This window comes from Agrilus planipennis, unplaced genomic scaffold, assembly GCF_000699045.2.
Source record: "Agrilus planipennis isolate EAB-ADULT unplaced genomic scaffold, Apla_2.0 scaffold49, whole genome shotgun sequence".
Taxonomy (NCBI): Eukaryota; Metazoa; Arthropoda; class Insecta; order Coleoptera; family Buprestidae; genus Agrilus; species Agrilus planipennis.
Genome location: NW_020438913.1, coordinates 1,252,650 through 1,268,342, shown reverse-complemented (window position 1 = coordinate 1,268,342; position 15,693 = coordinate 1,252,650). Strand labels below are relative to the sequence as shown.

The 15,693-nt window shown below is 30.4% G+C and overlaps 3 protein-coding genes across 3 annotated transcripts in view; 2 read left to right on the top strand and 1 right to left on the bottom strand.

Moving 5' to 3' along the window:
- Positions 1-4,536: 4,536 nt before the first annotated feature.
- On the bottom strand, positions 4,537-5,599 carry LOC108733449 (surfeit locus protein 6 homolog; the record flags this gene model as incomplete). The annotated part of the gene is made up of 2 exons (XM_018464626.2): positions 5,359-5,599; positions 4,537-5,297 (listed from the first exon to the last, which is right to left on the bottom strand). Coding segments are annotated over exons 1-2 (897 nt in total), but the record flags the coding sequence as incomplete, so codon positions are not given.
- A 61-nt stretch (positions 5,600-5,660) lies between these two features.
- Positions 5,661-9,108, top strand: LOC108733448 (acyl-CoA dehydrogenase family member 9, mitochondrial). Its single transcript, XM_018464625.2, has 8 exons — positions 5,661-6,417; positions 6,477-6,705; positions 6,766-6,962; positions 7,029-7,133; positions 7,197-7,382; positions 7,618-7,787; positions 8,319-8,455; positions 8,782-9,108. The coding sequence occupies exons 1-8, from the start codon at positions 5,743-5,745 to the stop codon at positions 9,003-9,005; spliced, it is 1,923 nt and encodes a 640-aa protein (XP_018320127.1). The 5' UTR covers positions 5,661-5,742; the 3' UTR covers positions 9,006-9,108.
- A 398-nt stretch (positions 9,109-9,506) lies between these two features.
- The window catches only part of LOC108733372 (mitogen-activated protein kinase kinase kinase 4), a 7,339-nt gene continuing 1,152 nt past the window's right edge, over positions 9,507-15,693 (top strand). Inside the window, exons 1-14 of the mRNA XM_025973512.1 lie at positions 9,507-9,726; positions 9,781-9,921; positions 10,020-10,141; positions 10,644-10,774; positions 10,878-11,283; positions 11,404-11,762; positions 11,940-12,719; positions 12,795-13,396; positions 13,456-13,591; positions 13,652-13,828; positions 13,948-14,408; positions 14,475-14,889; positions 14,969-15,260; positions 15,338-15,506. Of these exons, the coding sequence (XP_025829297.1) occupies positions 9,671-9,726; positions 9,781-9,921; positions 10,020-10,141; positions 10,644-10,774; positions 10,878-11,283; positions 11,404-11,762; positions 11,940-12,719; positions 12,795-13,396; positions 13,456-13,591; positions 13,652-13,828; positions 13,948-14,408; positions 14,475-14,889; positions 14,969-15,260; positions 15,338-15,506 (4,247 nt within the window). The 5' untranslated portion in view covers positions 9,507-9,670. The remainder of the gene's footprint in view (positions 9,727-9,780; positions 9,922-10,019; positions 10,142-10,643; positions 10,775-10,877; positions 11,284-11,403; positions 11,763-11,939; positions 12,720-12,794; positions 13,397-13,455; positions 13,592-13,651; positions 13,829-13,947; positions 14,409-14,474; positions 14,890-14,968; positions 15,261-15,337; positions 15,507-15,693) is intronic.

The following is a 15,693-nucleotide window of genomic DNA, read 5'->3' as shown; positions in this document are numbered from 1 at the left end:
CCTGCTTGGAAAAATTCGTTATCAACAACAGAAAAATAAGTTAACCCCGCTGTTTTTTAATATAAATATATACGTTTTATTTCGTACATACGCAACAAAAATTATATATGAAATTATTTAAAAATTATGAGGCTAACTTATTTTTAAAAAATTTCATATATACTTATGGTGTTTTAAAGATGTGAATAATGTGCCTACCTTCATTTTGGAAAATTTTCACAGCATTTTTCCACTTAAAGTTCAAACATACGCGTAATGTTCTCTTTTAACTTGAATATTGTATTGAATAGGGACTTTATCGTCGTTTATCGTTAAGTTACAGTGCAGATTTACACACATAAATACCATCGAAAGACAATGTTGGAAAACTACTGAAAGTTCGCGATACTGCGATTGAGAATAGCGCCGAGTTTGGAAAATGGTGTAACTAATGAAATATGTAAAGTATACACAATACATACAGAAATTAAAAACCACCTCTCCATTTATACTAAATTATTACTTAAAAGAGATTTAAAGATTATCCTAATATACCTATAGAATTTTTATATTATATAGTTTTATTTTGTTTTTATTGTTGTTTTTTTTGATACATGTAATTGATTATATTTATTTTGTATTACCTTTATCCTGTTTTCTTCTTACGCTTTCTATTATACTACATCTCCTGTAAATTTAATAAACAAAACTAAACAAATAAATTCCCAATTCCATTTTACTTGTATGAACGAAATATACGAAACTTAACCCCTAAAAACATGTAATAACTTTTAATAATATTAAGACTATCGCAGGTGCATTTACGAAGAAACCTACTTAATATTTAAATATAATACAAGAAAGTTTCAACAATAAAAATGTAATTTTTGTTGTTTTTTTTTATGTTTATTTTTTAGGTTTTCTCCGCGTTTTGCTCGCAGAAATTAATATTGTTTCCCGATAAAACCTTTTAACTTTAACAAATTCACTTGATTAATTATATCAAAGAGCATAAATACAAAGTTTCAAGTAAATTCAACTACAAATAAAATATGTCCCAAACAAAAATTGCAACCCCTTTTAACACCTCTCCTTCTTTGGAGGTTGAAATTTCAAGTAATAAAGAATAAATATTCATGATAATAAAATACAGTTAAGTCTAGGGTTATATTTAACAAACTATATAGGTACATAGGCCTAGACCAAAAATTTGAAACTTTTCTCCTAAAATTGTAAAATGTTATAATGATAAAAGGTCTTATATTTCAAATTAAACAAAATAAAGACAGTATAAGCGTTTTTGAATTATTATAAATGCATGCGTATTTATTTCACATACAACATTGCAGTTCTTTGGACTAAACCACTTATTTATCATTTACTTTCATTTGTTAAAAGTTTAAAAAAAGATTTTCGTTTTTATTCGTACGAATTAAATATATAAAATTCAGTTAAAGTAGACATCAAATTCATTAAAAGATAATGAAATAAAGTCAGTTAATTATGTTGTCAATATTACACGGTACTGTTTACGTGTAATTTTATTAGAAAAGAATATTAAACACAAGCAGTTAAAATTCCTACAATATTCATGCAAACAACAGAATCCGTGAGTCAAATGTGATCTTTATCGGTGATGTTATTTGAAAGGCTTTTTTTCTGGTGTTGTTTACGACTGCAAAAAGCATATAATCTCTTTCTGGCCTCTTCGTTTCGTAAATACAATTTAGAATACGCAAATAAAATAGAAATTCTTTAAAATGTTTAATAGCAACTGATCATTCAATCATTTAAAATATATAACGTATAATAAGCTAATTCGGTACTTAGCATCAGCTTTTTTTGGTGTTTTTTTAAATTAATTAAATAGATGCCCCTCTCTATTTAGTCATAAGCAAAATATGTATTTCCTGGACATTACAATCCCTTTAAAACCATAGCTAGCTACAGATAAATGACCAGAAGTAATACGTGATTAACATCATCATCATCATCATAAGGTCATCAGTCCTAAGACTGGTTGGACACGTACCTCCACTCTTTCCTATCCTGAGCTAAACTTCGCATTTCCCTAAAACTAGAACAACCCACATCCTTAACTATTTGCGAACAGTAATCTAATCTAGGTCTACCTCTACCCCTCCTAACTCCTGTTTCTGCCTCTAATATGTCTCTGACTAGACCTTCATGCCTAAGAAGGTGTCCTACCAACCTATCTCGCCTATTTTTTATTGACTTCCACAGAGTCCTCTGTTCTCCTATTCTTTCTAATACCTCTTCATTTCTAACCTTTTCTACCCCCGTTATCCTCATCATCCGCCTATAACACCACATTTCGAACGCTTCTAATAAAATAAATATGTCTACAAATCTGTATCACATCTGTATTGACTATCAGTCTATCACTATCTAAGATGTGATTTATTGTAAATACTTGCATTTAAAATATAAGTAATCTTTTTTTTATTACAGAATTTTTTTAGTATCACAATTAGGCTACTTTACAAATATAGAGTTATTACCAGAGATGTGATTTATTTGAAATACTTGCATTTAAACTGCAAATACAAAATAAAAAATACCTAATTTTATCTTGTATTTAAATTCTTTTTTGAGAAAAGCATTTTGTATTTTATTTAGAATATTTTTCCAAACGTATTTTCTATTTGTAAAATACAAAATACATTTTTGCCGTTAAAAGTTTTGCTATAGTATCATCGATCAAACATTATATAAAATGATTAATGTTGCTCACATTGGCCATTGAATGTATTAGAAACTTAAAAAGGGGACAAAGAGATATTCCATGAATGCCTTCTAATTCTTTATCTGAAGAGAACTCAAAAAATTTTAAACTCCTCGGAAATAGATAATCTAAAATATTGGATCAATATTGTTCTCCCGGTTCAACATCATGGTCCATGGAATTTTGAATTTGACATTGATATCACCACCTGCTAAATTACCGCTTATCGTATCTTTAAAAGAAACTACAAAATTCTATGAATTACGATGAAACAACTCGCAAAACAGTATCGAAACTGTGTAAAATTGAAAACTGCAAGATATTGTAGTGTGCTAATAAATGCGTATGATCCAAAATTCTTAGAAAATGTTTCGAAGAACTTCACTTATTAGATGAACTTAAAGCTAAAGAAACTGTGGATTCCATTTCTTTCTTTTATTACAATATGAAAAAGATCAAAAACGGTATTGTAAAAATTTTGATATAAAAAGATTGATGTTGATTTTACATCAATATAATTATTTGCAATCCTATTTTGGTTCTGATCTTTCACGCTAAACAAACTATTTTGNTAAGGAAGCATATAGAACAATTATTTGTTGCTGAACTTAAGAAACTATAACATAAAGATAGAAAAACTACATCTCAATCACTTCCAACCGAAAAATATATATAATACAAAAAGGAAATCTATTTTATGTTTTACATTTCAAATAACAAATCAAAAAAGTATTTGCATATTAGATTTATGCTTTTATAAAAACATTTTGCACATATCTAGTAATAAAGGTGTTAACTGAGTTAGATCAGAACGTTGCAGAATGTCACACATTTTTCTTGAATGCCCTACATCTACAGGATTCGAAAATGCTTTAAAATACTCTAGAAGGTTCGAAAACATTCCCGAATTATGACTAATTTTTTTTTAATAATATAAGTTTTCTACCCATTTAAGATCCAGCAATACACATTTCTAATATTTTTAAAACATTATAATTTACCACTAGTAACTCAAATAACTTATACTATACAAATGTGGAAAAGTTTAGCATTTAATCTGTCCTGAATTTTATTTAATCCTGTCCTGATTGCACATTCTGAGTACGGTCCTGACATGTGTACTCCTTTACAAAAGAATATCCTATTTTATTTCAATTTAGTTATACAACCTTAACTACACCATTGCTCTGCGTACAAACGATACTTAAAGATGTTTAGGAGTAAAACTGCTTTAGAAATTATCTTTGAACAAAAAATAGTAAGTAAGCAATTAAAGGACATATCTGCAAAATGTGATTTGGTAAAGCTGTTGAACATTAGCAAGGAAACAAATTAAACGCTAAATATTAAAAATCTGATGAAAAATAAAACAGTTTTATCTACCATCTTTTAAAATCTTCAAAAATTACGCACTTTATTTTTCATGTGGCTTTTAATATTTTGTGTTCACTTTGTTACACATCTGCAAAATTTAATTTAATTCTTAAATTTGTTAAAAATTAGTAATAAAAAAAGTAAACGCTAAATTTGAAGTGCGTCATACCTAGCAGTTTTAAAAAACTTTTATTTTTCATCTATTCCAGAATATATCGTTGTTTTAGAATACATATGCGTATGGTAAAGTAAAAAGAAAAGTAAAAAATTGCTCTTTGTTTATTCAAGCTACTGTTGATTGACTTGATTTTGATTTAAGAATAACATCAAAACATTGAAAGAAAAAGCAAACAAAAAGTCAAGATATCCTTTTATTCTAAAAAATATTGGTTCTTATTATTTATTACATATTTGTGTATACTTATTTACAAAATGATTTTCCCTTTTTTGGCAGCTTTTTTCATTTTATCAGCTTTCTTTTTATCTTTTTTCTTCTTTATATTTTCTTGCCTTTTCTTCTGCCTTTCTTCTTTTACTTTTTCCAACTTTTCTTTTCTCTGTTCCCATTGCTTTGCACTTTTTCTTTTAATTTGTTCTTGTTTTTTAACAGTTTTCTTTAGAAGCAAAGGGTCATCTTTAACTTTCTTACCTTCAGCTTTTGCTAAAGCTGATTTCCATGCTTCTTTCTGTTTGGTGATGATTGCTTTTTCAACTTCTCCCTTTTCTTCTAATTCTTTAATTTTCTCTTTCTGTGTTTCTAACTTTTTCAAAATCATTTTGGGGTCTTTTTCTACTTTTTGCTTTTTTTTATTTTTTTTACCAACTTCAGAAAAATCAATTTTTGAAAATACCATACTAGCATCTTTGTTAAAAACAGGTTGAGTTTGAGTAACTTCTGATGTATTTTGAGATATTTCATTTTCTTCCTTTTGGTTATCTAAATTTCCACTAGTCGTACTTTTAACAGCCTTTGCTAACTTTTTCTTAGCATTCCTTTCATTCTTCTTTTCATTTTTCTTTATTTTGTTTTTAAGTTTCTTTTTATCTATTTTTTGTTTAACAGTCAGTCTTTTTGCCTTGACTGCTTCTAGTCGTTTTTGAAGTTCTAGGAGTGAGGAAGCTCTGCTAGGCTTTTCATTGCCACCATATGAAACTAATTGATGGGGTTTATTACTGGGTAGTAAATATTCTTCTTCATCTAAAGCAATTATTATAAAATCAGCATAATGGAATTATTATGTCTATTGTGCAAAAAATACCTGTTTTGGAGTCGTGTTCTCTTCTTGAAACAGGAACTGGTAAAATTGAAAATAAATGAGTTATAAATTTATCTTCTTTTAAAAGTATTTCTCGTGCACGTTTTGAATCAAACTTCGGTGATTTGGTTAATTGCATTTTTCTATAATTACAAAAAGGCACCGAATAAGTAGATCAATTTAAAAATGTTTTCCTTTCATAGGTTATATTTTGTACATGCGCCCATAACCTTACCTATGGCCATAGATAACCTATGGCTTATAATTTATCTATGTCTCATAAACCATAGATAAGTTCATAACCTTACATTTATAACCTTGAAGTTGTTTCAAAATTTGAGGTTTTCTTAGTTTATCACTCGAAAACTTACTTTGTTATTAGTAAAAATGTTAAAGTCGTTACATAAAAATCGTAAAAATTTGTATAAGCTTTTTAAACGGCTACATTCAAGGAATTCGAACCCTTTTTCTACTCAACCGGCAATTAATCCGAAGACCACCTCACAATCTCAAGACAAAATTTTGAAAGACATTGAACAGTTGTCTCAACTGAAGATAAAAGTACGTTCTAAACAACCTCAGAGAGCCCCTTTTGTTAAGAATTTGTTTTTGGGTACATTTGATACTGAAATTTTGTCTTATCCCCAATTGGAGAAAGAGGATTTAGCAGATTTAAATAATATAGTAAAACCAGTAGAAGATGCACTTTCTTCAGGAGATCAAATAAGTAGAGACGATTATATAAATTTAATGAAGACTTTAAAACTAACAGGTTTAAAAGTTCCACAACTTCTTGGTGGAAGAGAATTAACTGTAACAGAGAATTGCAAATTTGATGAATCTATTTACAATAATTCCTCTATTGCATTGAGTTTATTAAATAATGAACATTTTGGCATTCAAACTATCCTTCGATTTGGAACTGATGAACAAAAAGCTAAATATTTACCTCTGTTAAGTACAGGAAAGATTTTTAGTACATTGTGTGTTAATGAAAAAGGAGTTATTGACCCTTACTCATTAAAAACAACGGCAGAGCTCAGTAAAGATAAGCAAAGTTGGGTAAGTGTTATTTTCACATGCCAAATTACAATATTGGTCATTTTCTGTTGAAATTGCAGATTTTAAATGGAGAGAAATGTTGTGTAATTAATGGAGATTCTGCTGATTTGTTTATAGTTTTAGTCAGAACAAATATTATTGGTAAAAGTGGTTTTAAGGAACCTAGGATTTCCTTGTTTTTAGTAGAACGGGGTTTTGGTGGAATTTCTCATACTCCTTGTAAAACATTAGGAATACATGACAGTGGTGTTGCAGATATAAAATTTGTTAATACACCTGTTCCAGTGGGTATGTATTAGTTTTAATGAATATGAAATTAGTAACACAATAATGTTTTATTTTTATAAGAAAATTTATTGGGAGAACTAAATCATGGTGAAAAAGTGGCAGAGCAACTACTAACAGAAGTAAGATTGGGTATTGGCACTGCTTGTATACCATTAACGAAAAATATATTGAATGGACTTACTAAATTTACCTGTGAAAGTAACATTGGTAATGTTTGTTTGAGTGAAACAGATCTTAGTTATTATAAAATAGGAAAGGTAATATTTTACATTACTTTATAAGATTCACATTCAATAATTCATGTGTTGATTATAAAATTGTAGTTAAGTAGCTGGCTGTATGCAATGGAAAGTATGACATATTTAACTTCTCTTCTTTCGGATCAGTATGAGAATCAGGACTGTGAATTAGAGGCAGCTATAGTAAAGGTATAACATAATTTTTCAGTTTACTCTTTACATATTAGTAGCAAACAGACTTAAACGTTTTAGATATTTAATAGTAAAATGGCCCACAAAGCAGCAGTAGAAGCAATGGATTTTATGGGACCACAAACCTATCTTACAGACCATTGGCTTAATAAACTTCATAATGACGCCCTGGCTTATCGGCTTTTACACGAGCCAAATGCGAATCTCGAAATAGTTGTAGCACTTTTAGGGCTACAGTATGCTGGTGTAAGTTTTTTTTTTTACTAAAGAATATTAAAAATAACAATATGGCAGACATTGTCATCAAACGGTTGATGTTTTTATAAAACTAAGTTATTATTCTAATCAGAAAATGCAATTTGAATACTAAACCATGATTTTCAGGCAATTTATTTAAAAAAACTATGACATTTATTAACTTTAATTTCATGTTTTTAATAATGATTTCCATGAAATTAAGACGAGTTTTTTTATTTTCTAGTTGAAATTAAAAGATGTGGTCGAAAAGGTTCGTAATCCATTTTATTATTCAGCTTATGTATTCAAAAGATCGTGGTCACAACGTAGACAGGTCGAAGATAATCCAAAATTGACGCTACATTTAGACGAGTATTTGCACCCTTCATTAAAATTGCCAGCTGAATGGTTGGAGTGAGTATTTTTTCATTTTCTTGTGTTTTTTGCCTTATTTTTCATTTTAACTGTTTTTCTTTTTAAATTTGCTTCTATTCTTTTTTTCAGCTATTTATTCCTTTTATTTGACTAGGTTATTCACTTTTTTCTATAATTTAGAAAGGGTAATAGAAAGAATAAATGGGCGTTTTCAAAGTCAGATAACTTATTGGTTTCTAATCATATCTCACATACAATTATGCCTTGATATATCGATATGATTTGCAGTTGAATGGGACGCCAAAGTTTGCCACTCTAGGTGAGGTGTCTATTGTCAATATACACCCTCATCCAGGGTAGTACGCAGCTTTTTCAAGCCTAGAATGAACCAAGTGATTTTTGCACAAGTATAAATTATTAGCGCCCAAGTAATGTTTATTTTTTAGACACCCTGACACCCCCAGCGTTTAGCAATTGTTGAAACCAATCAGCAATTTGACTTTGAAATTTCTATTCTATCACCCACTATATTTCACCTACTGCATTATTAGTTTTCTATTTTTCTTTTAGATATTGCGTTTTAAGGCTGCAGTTTGCTACAGAAACACTTCTATCAGTTCATGGAACTAAAGTTGTGAGCCAGCATATGGAATTAAAGAGAATTGCCGAGTGTGCTATTTATATTTATGCCATGACTGCTTGTTTAGGTAGGAATAAAAAATAATTTTATTAGAAGTATTAATTAGTAAAAATGATTGACTAAGTTCGTCGTCTCCTTCTCCCATGAAAAAAGTTTTGAGATCTTTGAGTAACATTGGTTTCTATATAATATTTTTACCATGAAAAGGCCCGCTTGATTGAATGGGCCAGTATAAAAGTATCACTTTATTTTTTTGTTAAGAAAAAGGAGTTGAGAGAACCGTCAGATGGAATAATTTCTAATTTATTTTCATGATAAAATCTTATAAAAAATATTTGATGCCTACTCAAACTAATTCTTTTTTATTTTTAATTACTTTAATTTTTGTTGTAGCTCGATCGTCTCGATCTTATTGCATAGGACTTCGCAATGCGGAAATAGAAATGTTTTTAACAGTTGCGTTTTGTATGGACGCCAGAAGTATTATAAAAGAAAACGTTAATCAAATATTTAGTGGACGATACGCTACCCGAGATGAATTTTATGAAAAGGCTGCCAAATGCGTGTTTCATACAGGAAAATATTTTGCCGAACATCCTTTGGCTAGAAATTATTAATTGGTTGTTATTATTATAGGTTTAGATGTAATTTATTTAATCATAGTTAAGTTGAAATACATTTAAGTTGTATTTATTTTTTAATAAATTAGAAAAAATTGCATTGCACGTTTTATTTCAGACTTTGATAAAAATTTGTAAAATGTTTTATATATCTACTTATTTGAATAGAAAAAGTGTTCCACATTAAGAATTATAGTATTTTTTGAAATTTATTTGCATATTTATTAAATTAAAAATTGTTATTTTATTAGAATTACTTATGAAAATTATGAATCAATTACTAGATGAGAAGAAAAATTAGTCATTGAATTAAACAAATTAATCTCTATTACTTTAATTCTGAAGAATAATAATTGAACAATTATATACACATAAGTAAATTAAAAACAAATTCAAAACTACGGTGATCCAATCATATTGAAACTGACTACAACCAAAAACATAGAATTACAGAATCAATCACACTTATCTATGACAGGGCCATAGAAGTGACAGCAGTGTTGTGGTTAGTGGAGGTTAGTGGTCATGTTATGGTGTTGTGTTACTTTTATTATAAAATGTAACGTTCTTATAATATTTACGTGAAGAAATTATTTTTATGGTGTAGGTTTTTTAACATTCCTCTTGTTTCTAACCTTCTTTAAATTCGATAAAGCAGAATAATGACTAACATTTTATCTGAGCATAGAGGTTATAATGATTCAAGTGACGATAGTTTGTATGTTTTTCAGGTATTCAAATTATATTATGCTAATTTAATATAAATCTTTAGATCTCCTAACGCTATAAATGATGACTTTTTTGAACACGACTCTGACTACAGTAATTTTGACCAATACAGCGCAACACCACCACGTACGAGGGTGCTGAGAAAGCACAAGGAAAGGAAACGACGTTCGAAAGAAAATTCTGGGTATTTTAACTACACTTGATTTTTAAAGAATTGCTTGTTCGTAAACGTTTTGATTACGACAATAATTTTTACCATTTATTGCATAATATTGTTTTCAGAGGTATAAAGAATCCTGCATATTTAAATAAAATGACTACCCCAAAAGTTTTTTCAAGGAGTATGTCTGCTTCACAACTGAATTCACAATGCAATGACTGTGAGGAAAGTTACGATGTGGAAGGTGAGTTTTTTTTTTATTAATTTAGAAAATTAAATTGCTTCTAGAATGGTTTATACTTTTCAAGACTCTAATTTTGCCAATAAACCAACAATAGTTTTGGAGTGCTCCTAGAATCATTATGTTGCTAAAAGCATAGAAACAACAGAAATAGATTTTAAATTAAAACAAAAAACATTCATGCCTTTAACAGAATATTAGGTTTCAATTTAATTATTAGATTCTTTACGGTATTAAGGTCAAAAAAACCTTTTTTCAATGAATTATTGCTTAACTGAAACAAATCAGAATGCACTGTTGGAAAAAGATAAATACATGAAACTTTATTGCTTTAATTTTTTTGTCAGTATATTTCTGCTTTGTTAGTAAAATGGATTTCAAGTAATGTTCAAAATCTGAAAAGTCGCTTTTGTCATGATAGTGGTACTGCAGTTCCTTATGAATTATTAATAGTAAATTTTACAGTTTAATTTTATATTACTTATTTTAATTTTTCTATATTTAGAAAAGAAAAGTAATAAACGTTTACTGAAAATGCTTCGCAATTCTGAACGAGACTTGAAGTTGGATATTAGAGCCACTCAGGGTGGTAGATCTCAACATTGCAAAGTGCTTGATGGGTGTAGCGCTATGCCTGTNTTTAATTAAGTTGAAAATTAATTACGAAAAAATTTAAAATTTTAAAGCTTGTATGATTTAAAAACTTAAAATTTAAATTTGAATATTGTTCGTACAACAGATGTCGCTTATTATTTCTTTTTCTAAGTTGTACAAGGAGATGTCCGACATAGTAGTAGAGGAATACAGAGAAAAGTTGGCAAAAAGTATGGTACATTTTGTATTTATGTGGATGAAGTTTGCTACGGAAAGATGTGAGAGAGGGCGTGGTATGCGGCCCAGATGGGCGTATCAAGGACTCGAATTTTTATTGATAGTGTGCGACCCTAAAAACACAGCTTATTTAACCGATGAAGAGTTTGAGGAGCTAAAGAACCGAATGGATGCATGTATATCACATGTGATAGGAACAGCTACGGTTGGAACCGACACCCCTTCACCGAAGGTGGCCTTGGATTTCTCAAGAACGTTCCCAAGATCCCGAGCTTCCTCCCCAAACCTTCGAACCACTTACAGAAGCCAGAGGAGTAATAACAGAAAAACTAGCACAAATACACCACCAGCCATTACCTTTAATATGGAACTTGCAAAGACCACAGTTTCCAATGAGTAATTTATATTACTTATTTTAATTTTTCTATATTTAGAAAAGAAAAGTAATAAACGTTTACTGAAAATGCTTCGCAATTCTGAACGAGACTTGAAGTTGGATATTAGAGCCACTCAGGGTGGTAGATCTCAACATTGCAAAGTGCTTGATGGGTGTAGCGCTATGCCTGTTGTTGAAGGTTGTAAAAGATTTATGAGTCTTTATTCTCGACGAGTTACTGCTCCAAAAACAAGATCTGAAGACGGTTGTAAATTTGAATTAAATAAGTCTTTAGAGAGAGATGGTGTTGACGATGGGTGTCCTCAAAATCGCGTCGATTTCCACAAGACACTCAGTTTGTTAATTAAAATGGGATGTGGCGAGAAACAGAGTCAGAATCGAAATCCACGAAGAAATGTAAGCTGTTTTTTCGGTTTGACTAGAAAACCTAAATATTTCTTTATTATCTCTGTATTAAATATTAATATACCACAAATCGAAATCTTCTTGAAAAACTTTTCTAAATGCGACTTTGTTATATATAATTTAAACGTATATGTATACAAGTCAAAAAAATAACGTTCAATTATTTAGGTAAGCCGTGAAGAAGTTTTATGGCAGAATGAGTTAAAAGACATAATCTGGCTCGAACTCCAAGCGTGGCACGCTGATAGGACCCCCGCAGAACAAGATGATTATTTATGCACCGCTAGGGACTCAGTTGAGGGTCTTTTAAATGAGATAATGAACTATAAATTTCAAAGAGCAGCCTGTAGTGTATCAGGTCGCAGTTTAGATAGCGGTATATCAGGTGAAGTATGTGATGGTTGTATAAGTATGTTTTGTGGAACATGTTTGGAAGTCCAAAATCAGGCGGTAAGAGACGTCGAATGTCTCATGAACCGATTAGAAGAAGCAGAATCCCTGTTCCCTTCAAGTAAAGCATTTGGAGAGCATTACCCTCTTTATACCTGTCCCGAATTTATTGGACGTGTTCGAGCTATGTGTCTTTGGTACAACACCGTAAAGCATTTAAGACTTATGTTATTGATTACTGGAAAACTTTTTGCAATGGTCGATAATAAGATCGAATGGTCTGTTTTTCAAGAGGATTCTGGTTTCGAATCGACGAGTCCTTCAGATAGTAACAATTCTAGTGGATCTGCCGATATATTTTCTTACAATATTATGGATTTTGTGTCAGTTTTAAGTATTGGGTCCAATAAGGTGACTGCTTATCGAAAATATATAGAAAATATTTTAAAAACTAGAGGTGTGGAAAAAAGTTTATCATTTCTTGCCAAATTACACAAATTTGTACTGGAAAAGGCAAAACTAACGTTGGAAAAACCAGATGACAGCATATTCAGTAAGGTACTTGGTGAACATTTTCAATACTTATAATTTTTTTGTTATAATATGTAATTAAAACAAAATTTTCTTTTAAAGACGGCTTTTGAAAACCAAGAAGATGAGCTTCACAGGTATGGAACATGGAGTCCTGAAGCAATTGCCCTAAGTCTTCCTTCCTACAAATCGATCTTCCTTTTTCTTTGTGTGGTTCCATTAAATATGGTGCAAGAATTTTTGAATATGCGCTTAGAGCAAAAACCCAACAATCCATCTCCTTTAAGTTTAAGACATCTTATTAGAGAACTCAAACAGGGTCTTCAAAAAGCTACTAGTCATAGAAAGTGGTTTGTTCATTATATAAGTATAGCACTTGTTGACTGTGAAGAATTTAAATATTGGTATGAGGAGAAATTAGCTCAACTTGATGGGACTGTTTCTGAAATATTTGACTCGTATTTGACTTATTTGGAACAGTTGGTTTTGTTAGAACATGAGACGTTCCCTAAAAGTTTTTTGGAAGAAGAGTGGTGTTTCTCAAGCTCAATAACCGAACTTATACCTGGTGGAAAGCAAAAAGCGGAAGACAAGTTTATGTTAATGTTATGTTCGTTAATGAAGGCGTTGAGTAAAAGACTGATAAATAGAATCGAAGAACTTACGGTGGAAATTAAAAAGAGTGAAGATGAAGGAAGTAGAAAGTAAACATGACTTTAAGTTTTTATAATTTCCTAAGAATAATATTAATTTTAATTTTTAGGCACATTTTGTCAGCGATATGTCATAGTGTGCAATCAGTTATAAACGAGGAGAGAGAAAAGTGTGGAAAAATGATAACATTTTTAAAAAGTTTGGGACGTGTGTGCTTTAGCAAATTAGAAAAGGGGGATATCATTGTAATTATACATTTGTTTTATTGTTTTGTAAGTGTGTAACATTTTACTTTTCTATTTTAGAAAAAATGTCTTTCTCAAGCTTTTGTTTCATTAAAATGCACTCTTCCAATAGTAATAGAAAAAATTGAGTCAATTTTATTTACCGTTTCACTGGATAAATTTGACGACATCGAAAGGTCATCTTTTGTATCAAGGAGTCGTGAAATATTACAGCAAGCTTATAGATTTGGATTTGAGGTACTTAATCATTACTCGATATATATATATATATATNTTATATAATAACATCGGAGATATCATATACATTAAATATTAAATAAACTGGTTTTGGTTTTGTTATTATTTCTTTTTCTAAGTTGTACAAGGAGATGTCCGACATAGTAGTAGAGGAATACAGAGAAAAGTTGGCAAAAAGTATGGTACATTTTGTATTTATGTGGATGAAGTTTGCTACGGAAAGATGTGAGAGAGGGCGTGGTATGCGGCCCAGATGGGCGTATCAAGGACTCGAATTTTTATTGATAGTGTGCGACCCTAAAAACACAGCTTATTTAACCGATGAAGAGTTTGAGGAGCTAAAGAACCGAATGGATGCATGTATATCACATGTGATAGGAACAGCTACGGTTGGAACCGACACCCCTTCACCGAAGGTGGCCTTGGATTTCTCAAGAACGTTCCCAAGATCCCGAGCTTCCTCCCCAAACCTTCGAACCACTTACAGAAGCCAGAGGAGTAATAACAGAAAAACTAGCACAAATACACCACCAGCCATTACCTTTAATATGGAACTTGCAAAGACCACAGTTTCCAATGAGTAAGGCTTCAAATTTAAATAAATGTATTTAAAGTATTGTTAATATTTTAATTTTTTTAATAATAGAAGACATGATAATTCAGAAGATTCGACGTCAGTAAGGCAACGTCAGTCGATATCGAAGCAGGATCGTATAAGGGATGCGGTTGAAAAACTTGATAATGAACTGGAAATGTCTTTGCGAGAACACAACTTGATTGGCAAAGTAGTAGCAGTATGTAAAGACCCATTGTCAAAAGTGCACATTCGGCGTCGATATGTAAATTTTTCTTGGCAAAGAGGCATTAAGATAGGCCAAGGAAGGTTTGGAAAAGTTTACACAGCTGTTAACAATACCACCGGAGAAATGATGGCGGTCAAAGAGATATCGTTGCAGCAAAACGATACTTACACTATTAAACGAACTGCGCTTGAATTGAAAATACTTGAAGGAATTTCTCATGAGAATTTAGTGAAATATTACGGCTTAGAAGTACACAAGGTACACAAAAACAGAAAATTGAAATTATCTTCAAGAATTTAAAAATGTTCAAGGTTTATTTATTTTTTTTTTCATGTAGGAAGAAATGCTATTGTTTATGGAATATTGTGAAGAAGGTTCTTTGGAAAATTTAATTTCCGGTTCTGAAAATGGTCTTCCAGAATTATTGATTCGAAAATACACTTATCAACTTTTGTCTGGTTTAGCTGTCCTTCACTGTCACGGTATTGTGCATAGAGACATCAAAAGTGCTAACATATTCTTAACAGATAAGGGAAATCGATTGAAGATTGGCGATTTTGGTTGCGCTGCTAAAATAAGAGCTCAAGTGACGGTGCATGGTGAATTGCAAGGGTTTGTTGGAACACAAGGTAGAGACCTTTAAGGTTTTTTTTCTTATAAAATTTATTCGCATTTTAATATTGTGGATTCATTATTTTGGTTCTAGCATATATGGCTCCCGAAGTTTTCATGAAAACAAACAGTGAGGGTCATGGAAGGTCTGCTGATATATGGTCTGTTGGATGTGTTGTTATAGAAATGGCTTCTGGGAAGGTAAATGAGTTTAAAAGAATAAATTATTTTAAAAAAGTTTTAGTATTTTCTATGCCATTTTAGCCAAAAAGGTGCAAAGTATTTCAATTTTACTTTAATTTAAAGTAATTTATTTTCTTGTAATATGGGGTTAATTTATAATTTTGTTTTGTATTTCTAAATATAAAAATTCTGCTACAGTATTCATTAATCATTCTTAAATATACTGGAGTATTAATATAATTATTATAATTTTTCATTGAAAAAAAA